The sequence below is a fragment of the Xiphophorus maculatus genome, chromosome 23, assembly GCF_002775205.1.
Source record: "Xiphophorus maculatus strain JP 163 A chromosome 23, X_maculatus-5.0-male, whole genome shotgun sequence".
Lineage (NCBI taxonomy): Eukaryota > Metazoa > Chordata > Actinopteri > Cyprinodontiformes > Poeciliidae > Xiphophorus > Xiphophorus maculatus.
The window spans coordinates 976,016-995,641 of record NC_036465.1 but is presented as its reverse complement, the minus strand read 5'-3'; the positions used below and the strand labels follow the sequence as shown (position 1 = coordinate 995,641).

Below are 19,626 nucleotides of genomic sequence, written 5' to 3'. Positions count from 1 at the left end.
GCAATAAATCAATTAATCGCCTGATAGCTTGAAGCGAGCTCAACAATTTCCATTTGCATGATTTATTGTTTCTCTTTTTCTACCAAAACTGGATGATAAAAGTTTTTAGTTTGGTTCTTTGGTCTCGACTGGGTTGGTTGAAGTGAACTCTGGTTTGGTTTGAATGTGAACACCAAGCGGACCAGAGACCACACCAAAAATACAACCTAGGCTAACGTGCTAGCCTAGCGCTAGCAGTAGAAATGGCTCCTGGTCTTCAGCCAAAGACTAAAGAGAAATTCTCCAACACTAAAATCTGACGCCTCCATCTTGTTTCCATCTGGTGAAGAAGGAAGTTGCTCTCAGCGTCTTCAGAGGTTTTTGTGTTGTTTCCTTCAGTGGTTCTTGGTGCAGCGCCCCCACAGGCCAGGAGGGGAACAGGTTGCTCAGAGGGTTTGTTTAGTTTGGCTGAAAATAGGACAAATGTCGTGGTTTTGTTCCCAATCGAACTGGGTTTACTGGACTATCGGTAGGAAAAACATCTTTACTCAGCCGAGTGCAGGTTCAATGCAATCTTCTCTGTAATGTGGGTGGATTTCGGCTCAGAGCCAAACACCGCTTTCTGGTCGGTGACAAAATATTGATACAGTAGCCTAGATAGATGAGTTATTAAAAACCAAAGTCAGTCATTACTGGACCAGACTTCTTCATCAATAGTTGTATTTTCTCTGCATTTAATTATTTATGTTCATTTATGAAGTATTTGTACTCATATTTATTTGGAACTGCACATTTTTGCATTTTTAAAATTTTTGCAGCTCTGCTCCTGTAAATCCTGTTTGGTTTTGTTTAATTCGCCTGAGCGGAAATGAACCTTTTCAGCCATTTTCTCCTCAGTCCTTTTCTTCATCTCCATCTCATCATTTGACCTTTATATTGGATCTTCAGTGATTCTATCCTGAATGCTACTTCTGAATACTATAATGTTTATTCATGCTTTCATTTTCCTGTGTTTTGCTCACCCATTCATCCACATCTCCTCATTGTTTTAGTCTAAATACCTGAATGAATGCAGGTGCTTTCCATTACTGCTGGATTGAAACTTTGATCAGATTGAAACTCCAGGAAGGGCGATGGATCAGAGATAAGCTCGCAGCGTGGAGCGCAGCGTGTTGCATGCATGGGAGCCTCCTGGTGCGCTGGTGCTGCCCGGTACCAGCAGGACCGCGGCTTTGATGTCAGGACCGCAGCGTCTCCGAATCGAGTCAGTCTCGCATTCACTCCATTAAGCATCAATCAGAAACTAGAATCATTTAGGCATAGACGTTTAAGATGTTGAAATGAAAACCAGATTGTGTGTTTGGACCCAACAGCGTTTCATAGTTCTGATTAGCATGACCTGTTGCTTTCTGAGCCAACTAGTGGTCCAGACGTATTACTATTAGTGCTGGGACTCGATTAAAATTAAATTAAAGTTTATTTCAGGGTTCTTAATCACATTTTAAGTTTTTAAATCACATTTTAAGACAGTGTTCTTCACATTTTCTCAAGTTCCATTGTTAAAATCATCAATACACGTCTAATTACATTTTTACTGTGTGTGTGCGCGTACTTGTTTATGTTGCATGTTGAGGACATGAAGAATGATGGACCTTATGGGGACTTAATGCGACTGATCCTGTTTTTAGGGTTGGGTTCAGAAACATGTTGTGTATTAAGCTTTAGTTAAGATTATTGTCAGGCCTGTGTTGGTAGTAGTTAAAGGTAGGCATAAATACAGTTAATAAAGTAAGTCTGATACTTATATTTGTGGTAGGACTCGATTATTTTGGGGTTTTAGTTACCTATAAGCCGTAATATATGTAATAGAATATTGAAGTGCATCAGTCAGGAACGTATGTGCTATGATTTGGTAACTGGTTCTGACGTTAAAAGGTGGGACTGGAATGATTTGAGTTTCACGGATCGGTTATATCTCAGCAGACCGGGTCTCTGGTAATTTAGGTCCCAAAAAAAACAATCTCCTTCCTGTCTCAGCAGCTCTGCTTTATAATGTGAAACATAAAAACTTCATTTTGTTCAGCTTCCATCTACAGTCATTTAAAAAAGAAAGTATACTCTCTAGAAATGCTGGAGATTTGGTGTACTTAGTTTTTCAGTTTTCCATATTTGACGACATCGCTCCACTGCTCTAATAAACATTGATGAATATGTGATGTAAATTTTTGACATTAGAAGTAAGATTTAAATATCTGTTTAATCTAATAAATGCAGAACTTATTTATGTGCTAAAACCCAGAAGGTGTGTTTACTTTTTAGACTCAAGTAGTGATTTCTACGATGCAGAAGAAGACATAATTACATACTTTAACCAATACAGAAAAATGTGGAATCTCTCAGAATTAGCTTATTGCGTAGAACTCAATGTGTAGCTGTAGCGGCTAGGCCATGTCCAGTTCAGTAATGTGTATCAGTGAGTGTCTGAAGCATTTTGGCCGCTACAGGCCTCCATATGTGTTGTCACCTGAGCGGGCGGGTCTTGACTCTCGGCTTTAAACTGACAGACAAAAGTGGTTAGCTCTGGTTAAAATGCTCACTGAAACACCGACATCCTTCAAAAAATCAAAACACTCAAAGCTTGGTTTAGCTGATGCCATTAATCATCAGAATAATCAATAAAACAATCAGTAGAATACTCCATTACTAAAATAATCATGAGTAAAACATAAACATGCTTTTGTCCCAGAACCATTTAATGTTTTCTGACCTAGTTATCAGTTGGACTTTACAGTAAAATGATGCCTGACAACAGAAAATCTAAAAAAAAGCTTGATGTCCGTTCTTTAAATGAGCTAATTTAATCTCTTGCTGCTAAATAAAACTAAATTATATTTTCCATCAATCTCCGAGCCCAAAAACGTCCAGAAAACATTTAAATTCACAAACTGTTCCTTTTCTTTGGCACCGCTTTTACATCCTGCAGTGATTTACTCCTGTTTTGATTGGCTGTCAGGGCAGAGCGAGGCGGGTTTAAAGTGGCGGAGAGGAATTTACCCCCCCGCCAAGCGTACGCACACATTTCTGAGCTTATTTCTGCATCACTGTCATATCAGTGAAAACACACACCCGCACCTTGCAGAAACAGAGCCGGTCTCTGTTGCTGCTTTAGCGTCACCTTCATAGCTTGAAGTAAAACACAGCAGGAAGGAACGCCTTGTTATGGTGGATCAGCAGAGAAGATAGGCTGACGGGAAGAAGAAAAAGTGTTGAAGTAGAAAAAGCTGAAAACAATCAGGCTTTCAATGTAGATAATTCATACAAACTATTGTGACGACTTGGTTTGGAAAGATTAGACTCAACATTAAAACATTGCAAAGAAAATACATCTTTTGTGAACCACTCACCTGTCTCTGGGTTATAAATGGACCTTATTAGACATCTGGGCTCCAATCAGTCCGGCCTCCTTACTTACATCCTTTTGCTATTTCTCCTTTCATCCCTCTTTCCTACACTCCTTCATTTGTATCATGACCTCTGACCTTTTCTTGTTGGGGAGGAAAAGGAAGAGGTTAACCTCTGGACTGAACCACTCCAAGCTTTTTCATTGTCCCACAGATTTTCTTACAGTTTAACCCACAAATGTAGAATTAATTAGTTTTCACTTTGAATTAACTCAACATGAAGCAGACTAATTTATACATAATAACTGAGTCATTTTGGGTATTTTGAAGTTAATGATAACAAAACATATTTATGATAATTGAATGTGTTAATGACTTATTGGCTCCAGTTTCTGTGACCCTCCAGGTTTTGCATCATTGCATCTTTTGGCCTGAATTAAAGTGTCCACTGTTAGATAAAGCTCACACACATTCAGCCATGCTGCTGTTTCAACATGAACATTATGTAAGTGTTTTATGTGTTTCCTGTTGTTTTGTTCTCTGGTGTTTATTCAGCGAACAAACGTTTTGAACCTGACAAAAAATCTCACTATCTTTTCTGGGAAGAAATTTGTTTTAGGATTGGGGCAAACAAAGAACATGTTTCAAACTGAAATTTGAATAAAATGATTTACAAAATGTTTTGAGGGTAATTTGTGATGTGTATCCAATAGTTGAACCTACATTTATGTAATCTGCTATTTATTTAAATTTTTTGTTTTAGAAATATTCAATCCATTTATGTTTTTTTTATTGTCAGATTTTATTTTTACTTGTTTCGATACATTTTATTTTTCAGACTAAATGTTTTCACTTTTTTTTCCAAATTCTTTTACAATTTCATTTTCTTTTCAGATTTTTATTTTAATTTATTGAGATCTTTTTTCACCTTTTTAGATTTTATTTTTTAATTTTTCTTTTACAAATTAATTCTTTTTTCTTTTTTTCAAATTTTATTTTTTCACATTGTTTTAGGAGATTTTTATTTCAATTTTTATGGATTTTTTTTCACTGTTTCTTTTAGATATTATTTGTTCAAATTAGTTATATTAATTGTATTTAACAATGGAACTGGAAGACATTTTAAATATCCAAAATAAATAAACCACAAATAAGTTGAATTATGAAGTGTCTGTGATCAAAATTTTCCTTCAAAAAATGACTCAAAACAACAATATTATAATTTATCACAATAACTTCTGAGATAATTTATCATCCAGCAAAATTTATCATGACAGACATTATTGATGATAGTTCCAAAATTTTATTGTCGTTTCAGCTCCAATTTGACCTGTTTTGTTTAATTGACCTGTTTTGTTTAATTGACCTGTTTTGTTTAATTGAACTATATATTGTTAAGCGTTGGTATTGGGTTGCAGTTGGATGTGTAATTGTGTCGTTTCAGACTTTATCCTGATGTTAAACTGTTTCACGCTGCCATGACCAGGACTTCCTGGAGTCTCAGTTTCCTGCTGGATTAAAAGCTTTATTGCTACATTATTAGCATAATTCCACCCTGTTGAGGTGATTGCTGGTTCAGAGCGGTTTGCTGCAGATAAGTGGAGTCGGCGGTGAATAGCTCAGGGCTTTGCTGCCACTCGAGGTCAGCTGTGCAGATGGTCTGCTGCTCAATCAGTCGTTTAATCACAGAGGTTAGAGGTTAATGAGTTATTGTTACTGAACCCTAAATCACAGGAACACATGGCGGCTCACTCATTATGCATGATGTGTTCAGTACACAACCAAACAGAAAATACTCCACAGAGCGCTGCCGGGCCTTTCTAAGGGCTTCCAGCGCTTTGGGAGTAGGAGAAAAAGACAGGAGGAGGCGGTTTGAAATGAAGCAAGAGTTTTTCCTTCCACTAAACTGGAAATGGTGATACCGGATAGCTAGTTTAGCCTTAAGCTTCCTGGGCAAAATAATCCTAAAACAGCACCATCAACTGGTTGGGGTGTGTGTGTGTTACTGTTTACTTTGTGTTTTGCTGTTGTGTGTGTGTGATATTTTAGTAAATTACCCCATCAATCAAGCACAACATGAGAAGCAGCAGGAGAGAAATATCCTTGTTGGGGAAACATGGCATTATTTAACCACCTCTAAGAATACTCTTTGTGTGTGTGTGTGTGTGTTTGCGCCTTAATATTAGTGTATGTCTTCATTCAGCAAAATGAACCATTTTCCAACCAGATTGAGATTAAATGGAAGCTCTGTTTAGACTAGAATGCCTCTAAAATCTGACGCACAAACGTTTTCACACCCCTTAAACTTTCTGATGTTGCATCACGCTACACAACAAACTTCACTTTATTCATGTAGATTTTAGGTCAGACTGACTCAAAGTAGCTGCACAACTGTGAAATGTGGGGAAATTATTCATACTAAGTTGTTTACAATTAAAGTCTGAAAAGTGTGGTGTGCTTCTGTCATTTTTTATACCTGCAGGTTTTCTGAAACCTCTCCAATTCAGTGAGGATGCATGCAGAACATCTAAGAACTTCAGTTTTCAAGTCTTACCTCTAACTTTATGCCACGTCAAATCAGAATGAATTATCAGAAAGAGAGTTTTTCAGGTTTGTCTCTTTAGAAGAAATAATAAATCAGTTTTTATTATTTCTAAGCAACAGAAACAAGATTTAGGTAACTTTTATTGAAACGTATAAAGCTACTGGACAGCTGCCATTCCTCACAGGGCAATACAAGAATGCTTTGAGCTGCAACCAACATTTTCTGTTGCAAGATCTGGTAATAATGTTGCCCACATTAAAAATAAAAAGTCTCCATCTGGATGAACCACTTGTGCTAGGAGGAATAAATTTATATTGAATGCAGTCCAGGGGCCAAAAATGGCCGCCATCTGCCTCCAAGGTGACCAGAAAGCAGCTTTAATGGAGACTGAAACCCAAACAGATAACAAGACGCCACAAAGTGAGCTGATGAAGTGGTGATGAGTGAAAAGCTGAGCAGATCCCACAGCCTGTTGGTGGTAATTAGCTTCATGTGAGAGAAATGAGTAATCAGTGAGTCAGCCAGGCAGCCGCACCTACAGGGAAACACCAAAAACCGTCAGGAATGAGCGAAACTCTGACGGTCATCAGAAATCCGTCTGACTCCGAATCAGCAGAGAAAAGCAGGAAGTCGGATCTTTACGTTCCTCTGAAGCTATCATACAAAACAGACTCCTGTCCGTTTAGTTAGTGATCAATCAATTATTCTGAAGATTAATCTATTAATTGGATGAAAAAAATGGCGCATACTGCTTTTTATTTAACCACTTAACATGTTTTAATACAACATTAGAAACACATTAAAAGATTGCAAGCAAATAATTGAATTCCTTTTTTAATAGGAGAACAAACAAGTTATTGCCTAAAATGCAATAACAGCATTCCTTTAGTAAATTTGAACTGGGTGAAGCTAAAACGTCCTTTTGATGAGTTTCAGATGAAACATATTTACAGTCAAACATTTTCATCTTAAATGCAAAATGGTTATATATTTTGTACGGTTTTGGCCAAATTATTACTCTGAGTATGTTGTTTTTCAGCACATCAATTTCAAAATTAGTTGACAATTATTTTAATAATCGATTCATCACGATTAATCCGTGATTCATCACAATTAATTATTTTCATCTGCAAAAGTACTCTGTAGATATGATTTCATCCAACTGTTGTGAATTTTGAGCTAACTGTTAAAATGTTGCAAAATTAAGAAAATGTGAATTAGGCGCTTTTCCTTTTACTGGTCAACAAGTCTAGCAAAACGTAAAGTCATCAGATGTTGACGCCATGAGTCGATCCCTCCATGCTGGAAGATTTGACTGACATTTTCTGTCTTGTGCCTCTGGTAAGGCACAGAACCCCTTTAGATGGGAGCATTTGCTACATCAGAACTCAGCTGATAAATGTGTTTCAAATAACTTCCTAAATTTTGCAAAAAACATTTTTGCGTTTGCATGAGGCAGTTTCTGGCTTTTCTAAAAAAAAAAAAGTTAACATTTCTTTCTCTTAGCAGCCAACAGGACAAAACAATTCAAACTTACCTGATAGCAACACATTCCTGGAAACTTCTCCGTTTTTATGCGATGTGTTGTTCATGCTAGCTAGCAACGTCTACTTCCTGTTTATTCCAGGATGAGCACACTTTGCTTATCCTTGTTGATTTGCTCCAAACCAGTCGATGGAAACACGACTAATTTACATTTTACTTTATTTTTGTTTTTCTGAGGTTTGAAAAGTTTGCTCATATTTTGCGTGACAGTAGGATGGAAACATGGCTGCTGGCTGAGTGTTGATGAGGAGTTCAGCCATGTGATTGGACCAGAGACCCAGCTAAAAGTTTCAGGATCATGTTTATTTTCAGTTTGTTGTTTTTATGATGGTGATGTGATGAAGCAGAAATGAAGGACATTAAAGCTAGAAAGTTTTAAAGAGAATAATGAGGGGAAATGGATTTGGATTGCATTCATTTTATTGTTCATGAGAAGTTCACCAGGAGTTATTCTCCTGTTGCAAATAAAATGAAATATGCATTGGAATGGCATGAGGGACTGATTAAATAGATTAGCTATGAGCTCTTTTAAATTCCCTCCAATACAAAAATCAAAGAGCTTCTCGTGACTTTCTACCCAGGGAACTATTTATGTTTCGTTCTTCTGAGTCAGTGTGTCCTTAATCACGCTAAGAGCTATAACTCAGCATCGACTCATGGAAAACGAGTTGGGGTCAAATATTTCTGTGATCACAGATGCTAAATATTTTCAGCTTCTTTTTTTCCCCAGAAATATTTTCATCAAATAAATCAAGAAAATGTTTTCTACGGTTCAGAATAGCAATATTGTTAAAATATGATTGAAGTGACTGAATTGTCTAAGTTAGCATGTTTTTGTATTTCCATTTGGGCTTTTGACAATAAGTTCATGGTTTTTGGTGTTTGGAAAATTATCTGTTTGACATCTCCAGAATGTAACATTTCAAATCAGAAGCTCAGACTGTTACCTAGCAACCTCAGCCAAGCCCAGACCGTTACCTAGGAACCTCAGCCAAGCCCAGACCGTTACCTAGCAACCATGTTTTAGGTAGCAGAGGTGCTACTTTATTTTCTGATATTTTACTGCTCTAAAATATGAAAGTATACACAGTTAAAGTAATGCAAACGATCATGGCTGCTCATATAGTCAGGAATCATCAAAAAAATAAGTAATACATTCAATTATTAACAGGTACACCAGTTATTTGTATACTAGGTGTTACTAAATCAGTATTGAATCAAATTGAGAGCCAAAGAACAGAAATGAAATTGAATTGTGAGTTATCATAAGCAATGAACTGCCCAGCTGTGCAGTAATATGATTTACGGTCATTATGTGTTGTGAAACGGCCCAAAGCTCAGAGTTGTCTTTGACTGTTTTTGTCTTTTTCTGTTAAAGGTAATTTTCTTGATTGGGTCAGGTTCCATTATAGTGAAAAACAACAATTCAGTCCTATAAGGTTTTGAAGGTATGAGGTAGAGCTAACACCAGTAGTTCCCAAAGTTGGGGTCGGGAGCCGAGTCAGTTTTAGAGCTTAAGGTCATTCTCTCCTTCTTATGCTTTTTTCTAACAGGACGCTTGTCGTTTTGCTGAACTTACGCTAGCTAATGCAGGCTGTTTGTTTCCATGGAAATTACTTTGCTTTATCAATCACTCAGTCAATCAACTTTATTTGCACATCATAAAAACATAAACACATCATGCAGTCTGCAATTGTGAGAACCACTAACAGACATTATATTATGATGAGTATCCTTGTTAAAGTCATCATTACTCATCAAATATGTTGATTTCTTCTGTTTCAAAAGAAACTAGTAGCCACCTGGGTTTAGTCTAGATTTAAAGGAACTCACTGTTTCAGCTGTTTGTTCCAGATTTCAGGAAGATAAAACCTGAATGATGCTTCGCCATTTATGGCCTTTAGTTCATATCCTGAATACTGGTCCCATTCTACGTACTGGATCCATACTGGTCCCATTCTACGTACTGGATCCATACTGGTCCCATTCTACGTACTGGATCCATACTGGTCCTGGTTCTGCTGGCAGTTGGTCCATTAATGTCTCAAATCAAAGCCTTTTCTGACTGTATTTCGGAGTGCGTGGTGATCCTGTAGGTCTTTGTTGCCATTTTCTTTATATTTTCTGATGTTGCGGCTCTTCCCTCGGCGTGTTCACTCCGTAAAAAGCCAGGAGCTTTGAGATAAAATGCTGTTCATGAAGGAAAGTCTCGGCTTTGTTTCAGATACCTGCTGGCTCAGCGGTGGAGGAAACCTTAGTGAAGCCCAGGAAACTCCAGGCCCTGCAAATCCCCCAGGAAGCTCCTGAAATTAGCTGCTGTTCTGCTCTACTTCCCCTCTGCTGCCATCAGCCTGACGCTGGCCGAGTCTCTGCCAGACTTCATTTAAGAGGTCAGACTTAAATAATTTTTACTAAGTACTAAACCCAGGTCTTCACTGCAAAAACACCAAGTCCTACCAAGTATTTTTGGTTTACTTTAGTCGATTTGTTTTCTATATTATGGGAAAATGTCTTGCTTTTTGGCCTTACAGTAGTAAATGCTGCTGGATGATAAATAATCCCTTAAGTTGTTTTGATAAATGATAATAATGTTGTTTTGAGACCATTTTCCAGTAAGATAATGGTAATGCAAGAACTCATTCTCAAAGGTCAATAAACTTTAATTTCTAGTGAACATTTAAAGCAGGAACTGGAAGACATTTTAAATATCCAAAATAACTAAACACCAAATAAAATGAATTATTTAGTCTCTGTAAACAAAATTATCCTTCAGAAAAAAACACCAAACTGACAACTTTATCATCCAGTTTTTGTAGAAAGAGAAAAACAATAAATCATTCAAATGGAAAGAATTGAGCTCCCTTTAATTTATTATGTGATTTATTGCAACAGGCCAAGCTTTTATAAGTGAAACAATCTGCACTTTTTCATATTAAGTCATTTTTGACTAAAAAGGTTTCTTGCTGAAAAGTTACTTATAAGTCAGTTTTGTCTTATTTTAAGTCTACTCTCATATTTGCAGTAGAACTTGCACCAAAATAAGATTTTGTGTTTTTACAGTGTTCTCGCCATGTTGTTTTCTGAACTGACTTGTGATTGAATATTAATGCATATCTGCCACTTCCAGACTTTATTCATGGATTTTAACAGTTTCAGACTGAAAGCATCGCTCAGATTATTCCTCCAGAGACAAATCCACTTCTGGGAATTACAGCATAACACAGAACATACTGGACCATGAAGTCAAAGCTTCCAGCCTAGAACTGAAAATCTGACCATTAACTGAACAGCATTTAATAAAACAAATGAAATATTCAGGTCCTCCAAGAAAAACAGTCTGTTCATTTTAAATCCAAATCATAAAATGTTCTCACCCTTTTGGATTAAATAAATATTACTAATGACCAATTTAGATGTTCAGTGATCTAAATAAGAGTAGCGTTTATGGTGCCTGATTGCGTTAGCTGGCTTTGCTCTGTGGAAAGGTTTTCCATCCCGGATAAAAACCAGATTTATTGGAGAATAAACTCAGCTCAGCGCAAACAGCTTCAATAAGACAATTAGCATTAAATAATAAAGGGTTAAAAATGAGAAAATAATCGGATATTTTCTTTTTCTACAACTTTAAAAAGTGGAGATTATAAAAATAATTTAATATTTGGTTGGTTTTATTTTTTAAATAGGTTTAGATGGATGAAGCTACTAAAAATGATCCGGGTTGTTTAGGAACTTGAGCCAATATTTGAGAGTAAAACCAAGATTTGATTGGGTTAGTCCAATCAGATGTTGATGCAGGAAATCAGACCGATTTCAGCCAAAAAAACGAGTAGTCTAAAATTTATCGCCAATTTCTCGTCTCTTTCACATTTCTATTGCAATACAGGTCTTAACTTTCATTCATAATGGTCCTAAAAATGTCTTCAAAAGTCTTAGAACCATGTTGAAGCCCTCAAAATGTCTTTTTCAATGTGTTTATTTTAGTTGGCCTTAAATACATTCCTCACATCTCTGAACTTTTCTCATGGCCGATCTATTTAATCTCATATGTTCTGTGTAACTTGAGTAGCCAGCAAATTCATCTTCATTGTGTTCTGGCTCAAGGCAGCTGAGGCTAATGCTAACTAGCTGCTAATTTTCCCCTGACTGCTAGCTAGCTTCTTTACCTCCATCATGGGTAGGTGCAAATTTATTGTGAATTTCTTGTATTTTGTACGTTTGTGTGTTGATGCACAAACATTTAAGTCTGAGTCGGTGCAGCTGCAGAAACTTTGTGATTCCTGCTGTTATCGTATCGGCATCCATCAATTCTCAAAGCCGCGATATCGGTATCTTAGGTTGTGTTGGGACACCACTAATTGTTAAATCATTAGTTGTTTTGACACGTTGACGGGTTTCCCAGCCGTCCCTGGACGCATCACAGCAGCAGCGGCGTGTTCTGCTCTGCTGCAGCCTTTAGGCTGGATCCGCTGCAGGCGGCCGGTTCTGGACTTTAGAACAAGATGCTGATGTTTCTGCTGGACGTTTCGGGTTTTTCACTGCGGAGCAGAAAACTGCTCGGCATCAGAAATATTCATTTTACATCCAGATAGTTGTTGGTTTTTCCGTCTCATCATCAGAGGAAAAACCTGAAACTAAAGATAAATAGACTTTTTCCACTAAACTGAGTTTTCTCCAGTCTTCCTCCACCAACAGAGGGCAGCAGCACGTCTGCGGCTTGTTCCACCAGGCTGCTGCAGATGTGACAAAGTTAGAAAGTTGATCTACTGTGGTGGTCCTGCTGTTCCCCCAGAAACATGGATCTGGAAACATTTCTGTCTGGATGAGCGGCTCTCTGCCTCACGATGATCAAATCAGTTTTAACACTGGAATATTAAAACCATAAACAATTCCTTTTAAGGGTTTAATACCTGAGTTTGAGAGATAACACATCTTTAGTTTGAATGTGTTAATTGAAACTATAAAAGCTGCTGCATTTGTTCAGTTTGTGGAGGTTTCTCTGCTGGTTCGTTCGGAGTTTTTGGGTCCAGTCCGACCTGCTGGAGAGGAACCAGAGCTCGGCCCGGTTCCTGCTGCAGATAAGCTGCAGCGAGTGAAAGTTTGGGGAAGTCTCCCGCTCCGTTTCTGGTGACATCAGGAGAGAGAGAGCCGGGGGGAGGCGCTCTGCTGCGGGGGACCCGCATGCTCCGCGCAGGTCGCTCCAGTCTGCCGCGCCGCTGCGCTCCGGAACTTTTCCTGCAGCAGCGGAGGATGTTCAGTTCGGAGGTCCCAGCCAAGCAGAACGCTTCCACCGGGTCGGCTCGGGTCCGGACCGGGTTCTGACCGCCCTGTGAGTGGATCCGTGGCTCCGAGGCGCTTTGGGGAGATTTTACGCGCAGCTTTGTTTCAAAGCGGAGAAACTTCCAAACCCACGGGAGAAAGTTTTCACTTGGAGGAAACCGAACCGATCCTCCTTCCTCGGAGTCGCCGCTGTGAACCCAGCCTGTCGGAACCGGGATATGTGTGTGAGCGGGTCGGAGAGGCGCGCCGGACTCCGGGTCTGGGCTCCGCTGCTCGCCGCGCTGCTGTGGGCCGCCGCGGCGCATGGATGCCCACACAAGTGCAGCTGCTCCGGGTCGCATGTGGACTGCCAGGGTCTGGGTCTGAAGACGGTACCCAAAGGAGTCCCGCGGAGCGCAGAGCGCCTGTAAGTAGAGCCCGGCCTGACCCGGGATGGTTCCGATGGACCAGAACCAGAACCATTTCTCCATAGAATCAGTTCATTAGATTTAACTACAGATGCACCGATTATTAAAACATTTTCCAATTTATTCATTAAAACTGAGATGTGAACTTTGATTCACTTTTTAACTGAATAAAATGAAGAATGTTTGATTTGATGCATAAATATGAATAATCTTAACAAATCTTAACATTTTTCACTTTTATGCATCTTCGAATAATAAAAATCAACAAACATGGCTGGATATCGGTACCGGCTCGGTTCTGATCAGCCCAGCTGGATGGAATGATAATTCAAACCTGATTTCAATCAGATTAATGATGACTCAAAACATTCATCAGAACCTCCAGTAACTCAGGTTCTGTATCAGAACCAGAACCAGAGCCGGTGAAGTTCTGGACCCAAAAGATTCTGATCCAGTTTCATGTTTTAACTGAGAGCTGAGACTTTATCCAACCTGTTGACCCTTCAGAGCGATTTCATTCCTCAGACAGATGTGTGTAGATGTTCCTAACACACACACCCACACACACACACACACACACACACACACACACACACACACACACACACACACACACACACACACACACACACACACATCGACATGCACATAAACACGCCGGAGGGGAATAATCATGGAAGTGATTATTTGTGATAACGAAGCGGTTGAAGCCCTGCAGGGGTTTTTATTCCCCTCAAACTCTGACACAACAAACTCAATCTGCATGCGCTGCAGCTGTATGCGTTGCTGCAGCTGTACGCGTTGCTGCAGCTGTACGCGTTGCTGCAGCTGTATGTGTTGCTGCAGCTGTAGCTGTATGCGTTGCTGCAGCTGTAGCTGTATGTGTTGCTGCAGCTGTAGCTGTATGTGTTGCTGCAGCTGTAGCTGTATGTGTTGCTGCAGCTGTATGTGTTGCTGCAGCTGTAGCTGTATGCGTTGCTGCAGCTGTATGTGTTGCTGCAGCTGTATGTGTTGCTGCAGCTGTAGCTGTATGCGTTGCTGTAGCTGTATGTGTTGCTGCAGCTGTATGTGTTGCTGCAGCTGTATGTGTTGCTGCAGCTGTATGTGTTGCTGCAGCTGTATGTGTTGCTGCAGCTGTAGCTGTATGCGTTGCTGCAGCTGTATGTGTTGCTGCAGCTGTAGCTGTATGCGTTGCTGCAGCTGTAGCTGTATGTGTTGCTGCAGCTGTACGCGTTGCTGCAGCTGTATGTGTTGCTGCAGCTGTAGCTGTATGCGTTGCTGCAGCTGTAGCTGTATGTGTTGCTGCAGCTGTAGCTGTATGTGTTGCTGCAGCTGTATGTGTTGCTGCAGCTGTAGCTGTATGCGTTGCTGCAGCTGTATGTGTTGCTGCAGCTGTATGTGTTGCTGCAGCTGTAGCTGTATGCGTTGCTGCAGCTGTATGTGTTGCTGCAGCTGTATGTGTTGCTGCAGCTGTATGTGTTGCTGCAGCTGTATGTGTTGCTGCAGCTGTATGTGTTGCTGCAGCTGCCGTTCAGCACCTGCGTGTGTTTGCGTTTTGTTGCGTCTCTGCAGGTTGGAGCGCGTTTTGCTCAGGTGATTGTTTTCCTTCTGCAGGTTTGTGTGATTGTTGTGACCCCCCAGGACCTGCTGGCCTTCACATGGCGCCCCCCCCAGGACGTTTACACCCCAGTAAAATAAATAATTAGGGGTGGTGGCGGGTGTCGCTCTGCCCCCCGGGGGGGATTTGCCCGTCTGTTTCTGCTCCTCTGATTTATCCGAGCGGCTCGCTCCCTCCCCGGCCGGCATTCATCTTTATTCCCCTCTGCAGATAAATTTGAGGCGTCGGAGGTGGAAGCATTAAAATGGATGAGCTCTGCGCTGGGAAGGTGAGGGCAGATGGGAAACTTTTTAAAGGAGATGAGCGCTGTTGCTCCAGGCAGAGATTTGGCTTTGCCAGCTGAGATAAGGAGAATATGGACTTCAGCTCATTAAATAAACCAAGTTAATCAGCTTCAGATACAGAAACAATCTGGCTAAAATAGGTTATTAACTTGTTTTTCATTTAAAATGAACACATCTGGCCAATATATACAGTACAGACCAAAAGCTTGGACACACCTTTTAATTCAATGAGTTTCCTTTATTTTCATGACTATTGACATTGTAGATTCACACTGAAGGCATCAAAACTATGAATAACACATGTGGAAATATGCACTAAACAAAAAAGTGTAAAACAACTGAAAATAGCCCTTATATTCTAGTTTCTTCAGAGTAGCAACCTTTTGCTGTGATTACTGCTTTGACACACTCTGCATTTTCTTGATGAGCTTCAAGAGGTCGTCACCTGAAATGGTTTTCACTTCATAGGTCAACCTGTCCTGTCAGGTTAATAAGTGGGATTTATTGCCTTATAAATAGTCATGAAAATAAAGAAAACCCATTGAATTAGAAGGTGTGTCCAAACCTTTGGTCTGTACTGTATATTTTTTAAAAGGTTTTGTTGGCTCTAGTGGCCTTCATTCGAAAGTAGTTCAACAGGAAACGGTAATCTGAGAGGGGAAGACAAGCAGCAAATGTCACCAGGCTGGGAATTGAACCTGCAACCACTGCCGCCAGGACTAAGGCCTCAATACGTGGGTCACGCTTCGCCGCTGCGTCACCGCAGCGCCGCTGCAGCGCCCCAAACATCTGGCCAATATGTTGATTTGACTTCACTAAGGTTGAAACGATTAATCACAATTAATCAATAATTGAAATCAACTCATTTAGTAATAGATTAATTGATATCTGGAGTTAAGACTCTAAAATCGTTAATTTACTGAAAGAGCAAAAATTAACCCAAAACTTTACAAAAAATGATCAAAATGTTGCTTTTAAGATATAAATTAATCTTTGTCTGTAAATCTGTTAGCTTCACTTGTTTCACATTCTGTAAAAAAATCACATATTAATCAACTTTTCAATTTCAGTTATTAATCCGTTAATGGAAAAATCAATCAATTAATCTACAGATGATCAAGCGTTCACTGAAATAAAGTCAAGTTATTGCATTTTAGGCAATAAAATGTTTATTTTCTAATTTATAAAATGAATTGAATTGTTTTTGTGCACCTTTTAATGTAAATGTAATGTTTTATAAGAAGAAGCTAAAGGGGTTAAATGAAAACTCTGACAATTTTGTATCCCAGAAATTAATTAATAATCAGAATAATTAATAGAAGAATTGATTACCAAAGTAAAACAATGTGTCATATAACTTTTATCCTGTTATAAAAATAGTCTGAGGTGGGCAAAGTACCCCCCAAAAAGTGTTTTATAAAATGTTTACTTAAATAATGTGTAACTGATGATGTCATCAGATGGAGAAATTAATAATTTATTTACAAAATAACTAATTAAAGCAGAAGACATATTTATTTCAATTTGATATCTGGGAAAACTCTTATATTTTTAAACTTTCTATCTTTTCATCCACACAATAAACACTGTTTAATATCAATAAAATGATTATTTATAAAAACTCAGACCAAAGTGGAGATTTGAGGAAATGGTGTATTTATGTTTGCACAAGTCTGTCGCAGACTGCGACAGATAAAACGACAGATAAAGCGATAAATTAAGCGCTGTCCGATAAATTCATATTCTGACACGATTCCTGATCAATGTCTGTTTTAATAACTTTATATTCCAACGTTTAAAGCTGTTCCTGAACCTGCCTGGAGGCGCCATGTTTAATCCCTAACAGGAAGTAATGGTCGTTTTGACGCCATCTGATTGGCTGACAAGTTCTAGCTTAGCGCTGCGCTGCCCCCTATGGGTTGGCATTAAAACATCGCTCAGAGGCGGATTTGTTCAGGTTTCTGTGGATGAAAACTTTTCTGAAACCGATTCGATATGTACGTTGTTAGTTTTTAAACGTTGTAGCTGAGATATTAGTTTATATAGAGACCGGCTACGTTTGGACAAGGCCTCAGTGAAACTATCATCAAATGTTTAGCTGAACATGTGAATAAATGTCAGGAATGTGTGTTTAAATAGTTTTCTGGCAGCAGGATATTTATAACTATTGAAGTCAGGTCCAAACTGGTCAGACTGGTATGCATCATTTTAGGGAAAACATACAGATGGTGGTGGATTGAAAGGAAAAACAAACATGGAGGAAGTTTCCATAAATGCTGGAGGAACTTTTTTTTTAACTGGACTGAAGGGATGGAGCAGCAGTTTGGGTTCTGGTGATGGTGTGGGATGTTTCCCAAAGGTTCTGATGGGTTTAACTGGTTCCGCTGACTGGTGAGCCAATCAGTTCTCTCCTTCTGGGTGATGTTTAGCTGCAGGGAACATGAAACTGGGCTGGATCCTGCAGCAGAGCAGAGAGGACTGGCTGTGGTCGGGTCTCCATCCAGGTGTTTCAGCCTGAAAATACCAAACAAAGCAACCAGAAAGCTTTAAAAGAACAGCACTGAGTCAACAGATCGTTCTTAACATTTCGGAACAGCCTTTGCCAAACAACGTTTCAGATGAGTTTGCTTTCATGTCAGCCTAAAAAACGACAATGAGAAAAATGGCCGCCAGCTTATCTTGTATCTGTTTGTTCTGTCTCCAAACCCAATCATATCCACCGTCTTTCGCAGGTGCACAAGATCCCGCCCCCAGCTTCCTGCTGGAGCGCAAACAACTGCTAGCTAACGACGACGGGCGTTGGCTTTAGCTGCTAGCTGCCAACATGAAATCTTAAATGTACGCCTGATATAAAATGATTGCTACTAATGATCAACATTACAACCACTACACAGCAAGGTCAGGGAAAAGTTTTCATTAAAAACAAATAGCGAGGAAGAGGAATAGTTCAGTTAACGTGGATGTGCTGCAGAATTTGGTGTTTTGGTTCAGTTAATAATTAAAATCGACCCACACATCAACTCTGATAGATCATCAGTAGAGCAGGTGCTTAAATTAGCTAATCAACCTCTGCTGTGTTAGCTTAGCTTAGCTAATAGCAGCGGTAGCTAATCTACCACAGCGATCACTTATTAAGAATAAACATCAAGCCTAAAAACATAAAGCTGTAACGGACTGAATGTTCCGTTTTCGTGTTTTTTAAATGTTGAATCCTGACACTTAAAGTGCTGTTGTTGTCAGTCGCTATGGAAACGGGTCTGTGTGTAGCGTAGCTGAGAGAGAGTGAGAAAAGAGAAGGAAGTTGCATTATTTCTGCGTTATTTTCCTGCTGCAGCGCTCTGCACTGAGTTAACACCTCCAGGTTTCATGTAGTTCATGTTTCACCGGCAGCTGCTGTGGAACAGCAACAACATGCAGCGGGTCCAAAATGTGACACTTGGGCTGTTTCACCAAACACACCATGAGCAAACATCTGAGTGGGAGCAACTTGGTTGCCGATGAGGGGCAGGAGGACGTAGAGGAATCAGGTGTGGATGCTGCTTGGATCTGGTTGAATAAATACCTGAGAGTTTGTGAAGGACGGAGCGGCGCTTTGCTAACGGTTTGAACCGGAACGACTTTCATCTTTACTGGACTTTATTTTGAAGGACTGAGGAGTGAAAACCTTTTCTCTGCCTGGTCCAGAAGTCTTTTAGTGCTGCAGAGTCGATTTGTTTAAATTGAAGGATCATAAACCTGGCAGTAAACCGGACAACCTGTTGGGTTTACACTGCAGTCGTTACAGAACCAGAAGCGGTTCTGGTCCAGTTTGAACCCAGCAGCGAAGATTTCATTAAGCAGATGCTAACCTCCTTCATCCTGTTAATGTTTGCATCACAAAGTAACATAGCGTTGTATTAATAAAGAGCAAAGTCTGCATGATTTAATAATCCACAGTGAGCGAGAGCCATCAGGTGTTGAAGGGGGATTTTCCCTGCTGCTGGTTTTTACGGCTCTCTGAAGACGTTTCTACTGAATCAAACTAATTCAGGCCGACTGCGAAGGTCGCTGAGAACCACAGTTAAGTGTCATGACACAAGTTGAAGGAAATTGGGTTTGAAGTGTTGGAATCCATGCGAAGAACGCGAAAAGGCCTACAAGGCGTATTATTTTGGGAACGCCTGCAGAGCAGGAAATCAGCGGAGAGGGAGACGTCTGGCTGCATCAGCCGTGGAAACCATCAGCGACCTTCTGAAATCATTAAACTGGTTCCTGATTTAACATCCTCCTTCACCCTCTGAGCAGCGGCTGTCAGAACCGGCCCGGTTCTCCCGCTCCATTATAAACAACATTTGGGGAGGTTAATGAGAGGAGAACAGTCCTGACCTCAGCTGCTCACCCAGTTTTCCTCAGGGCCGCCGATCCCATAACGTCCTCACTGGGAAGACACTCCAGACCTCATTTGCATCTAATTTGAGTGGAGGGGCCCTTAAGGAGCGAAAACTGGACGGCTTTTCTCTCCAGGGTTCACTACACACCTGTTCTACTGGGACACACACACACACACACACACCCTGCAGTGCTTACTTTA

The 19,626-nt window shown here is 39.9% G+C and overlaps 1 protein-coding gene across 2 annotated transcripts in view; it reads left to right on the top strand.

The window, feature by feature from the left end:
- Positions 1-12,625: 12,625 nt before the first annotated feature.
- LOC102223201 (slit homolog 3 protein-like) overlaps positions 12,626-19,626 on the top strand; it is a 195,960-nt gene continuing 188,959 nt past the window's right edge. For both annotated transcript variants that reach the window (XR_002752286.1, XM_023328681.1), the window contains exon 1: positions 12,626-13,153. Coding sequence is in view for 1 of the 2 variants with exons in the window: in XM_023328681.1 (XP_023184449.1) it covers positions 12,966-13,153 (188 nt within the window). In the remaining variant the exon portion in view is untranslated. The remainder of the gene's footprint in view (positions 13,154-19,626) is intronic.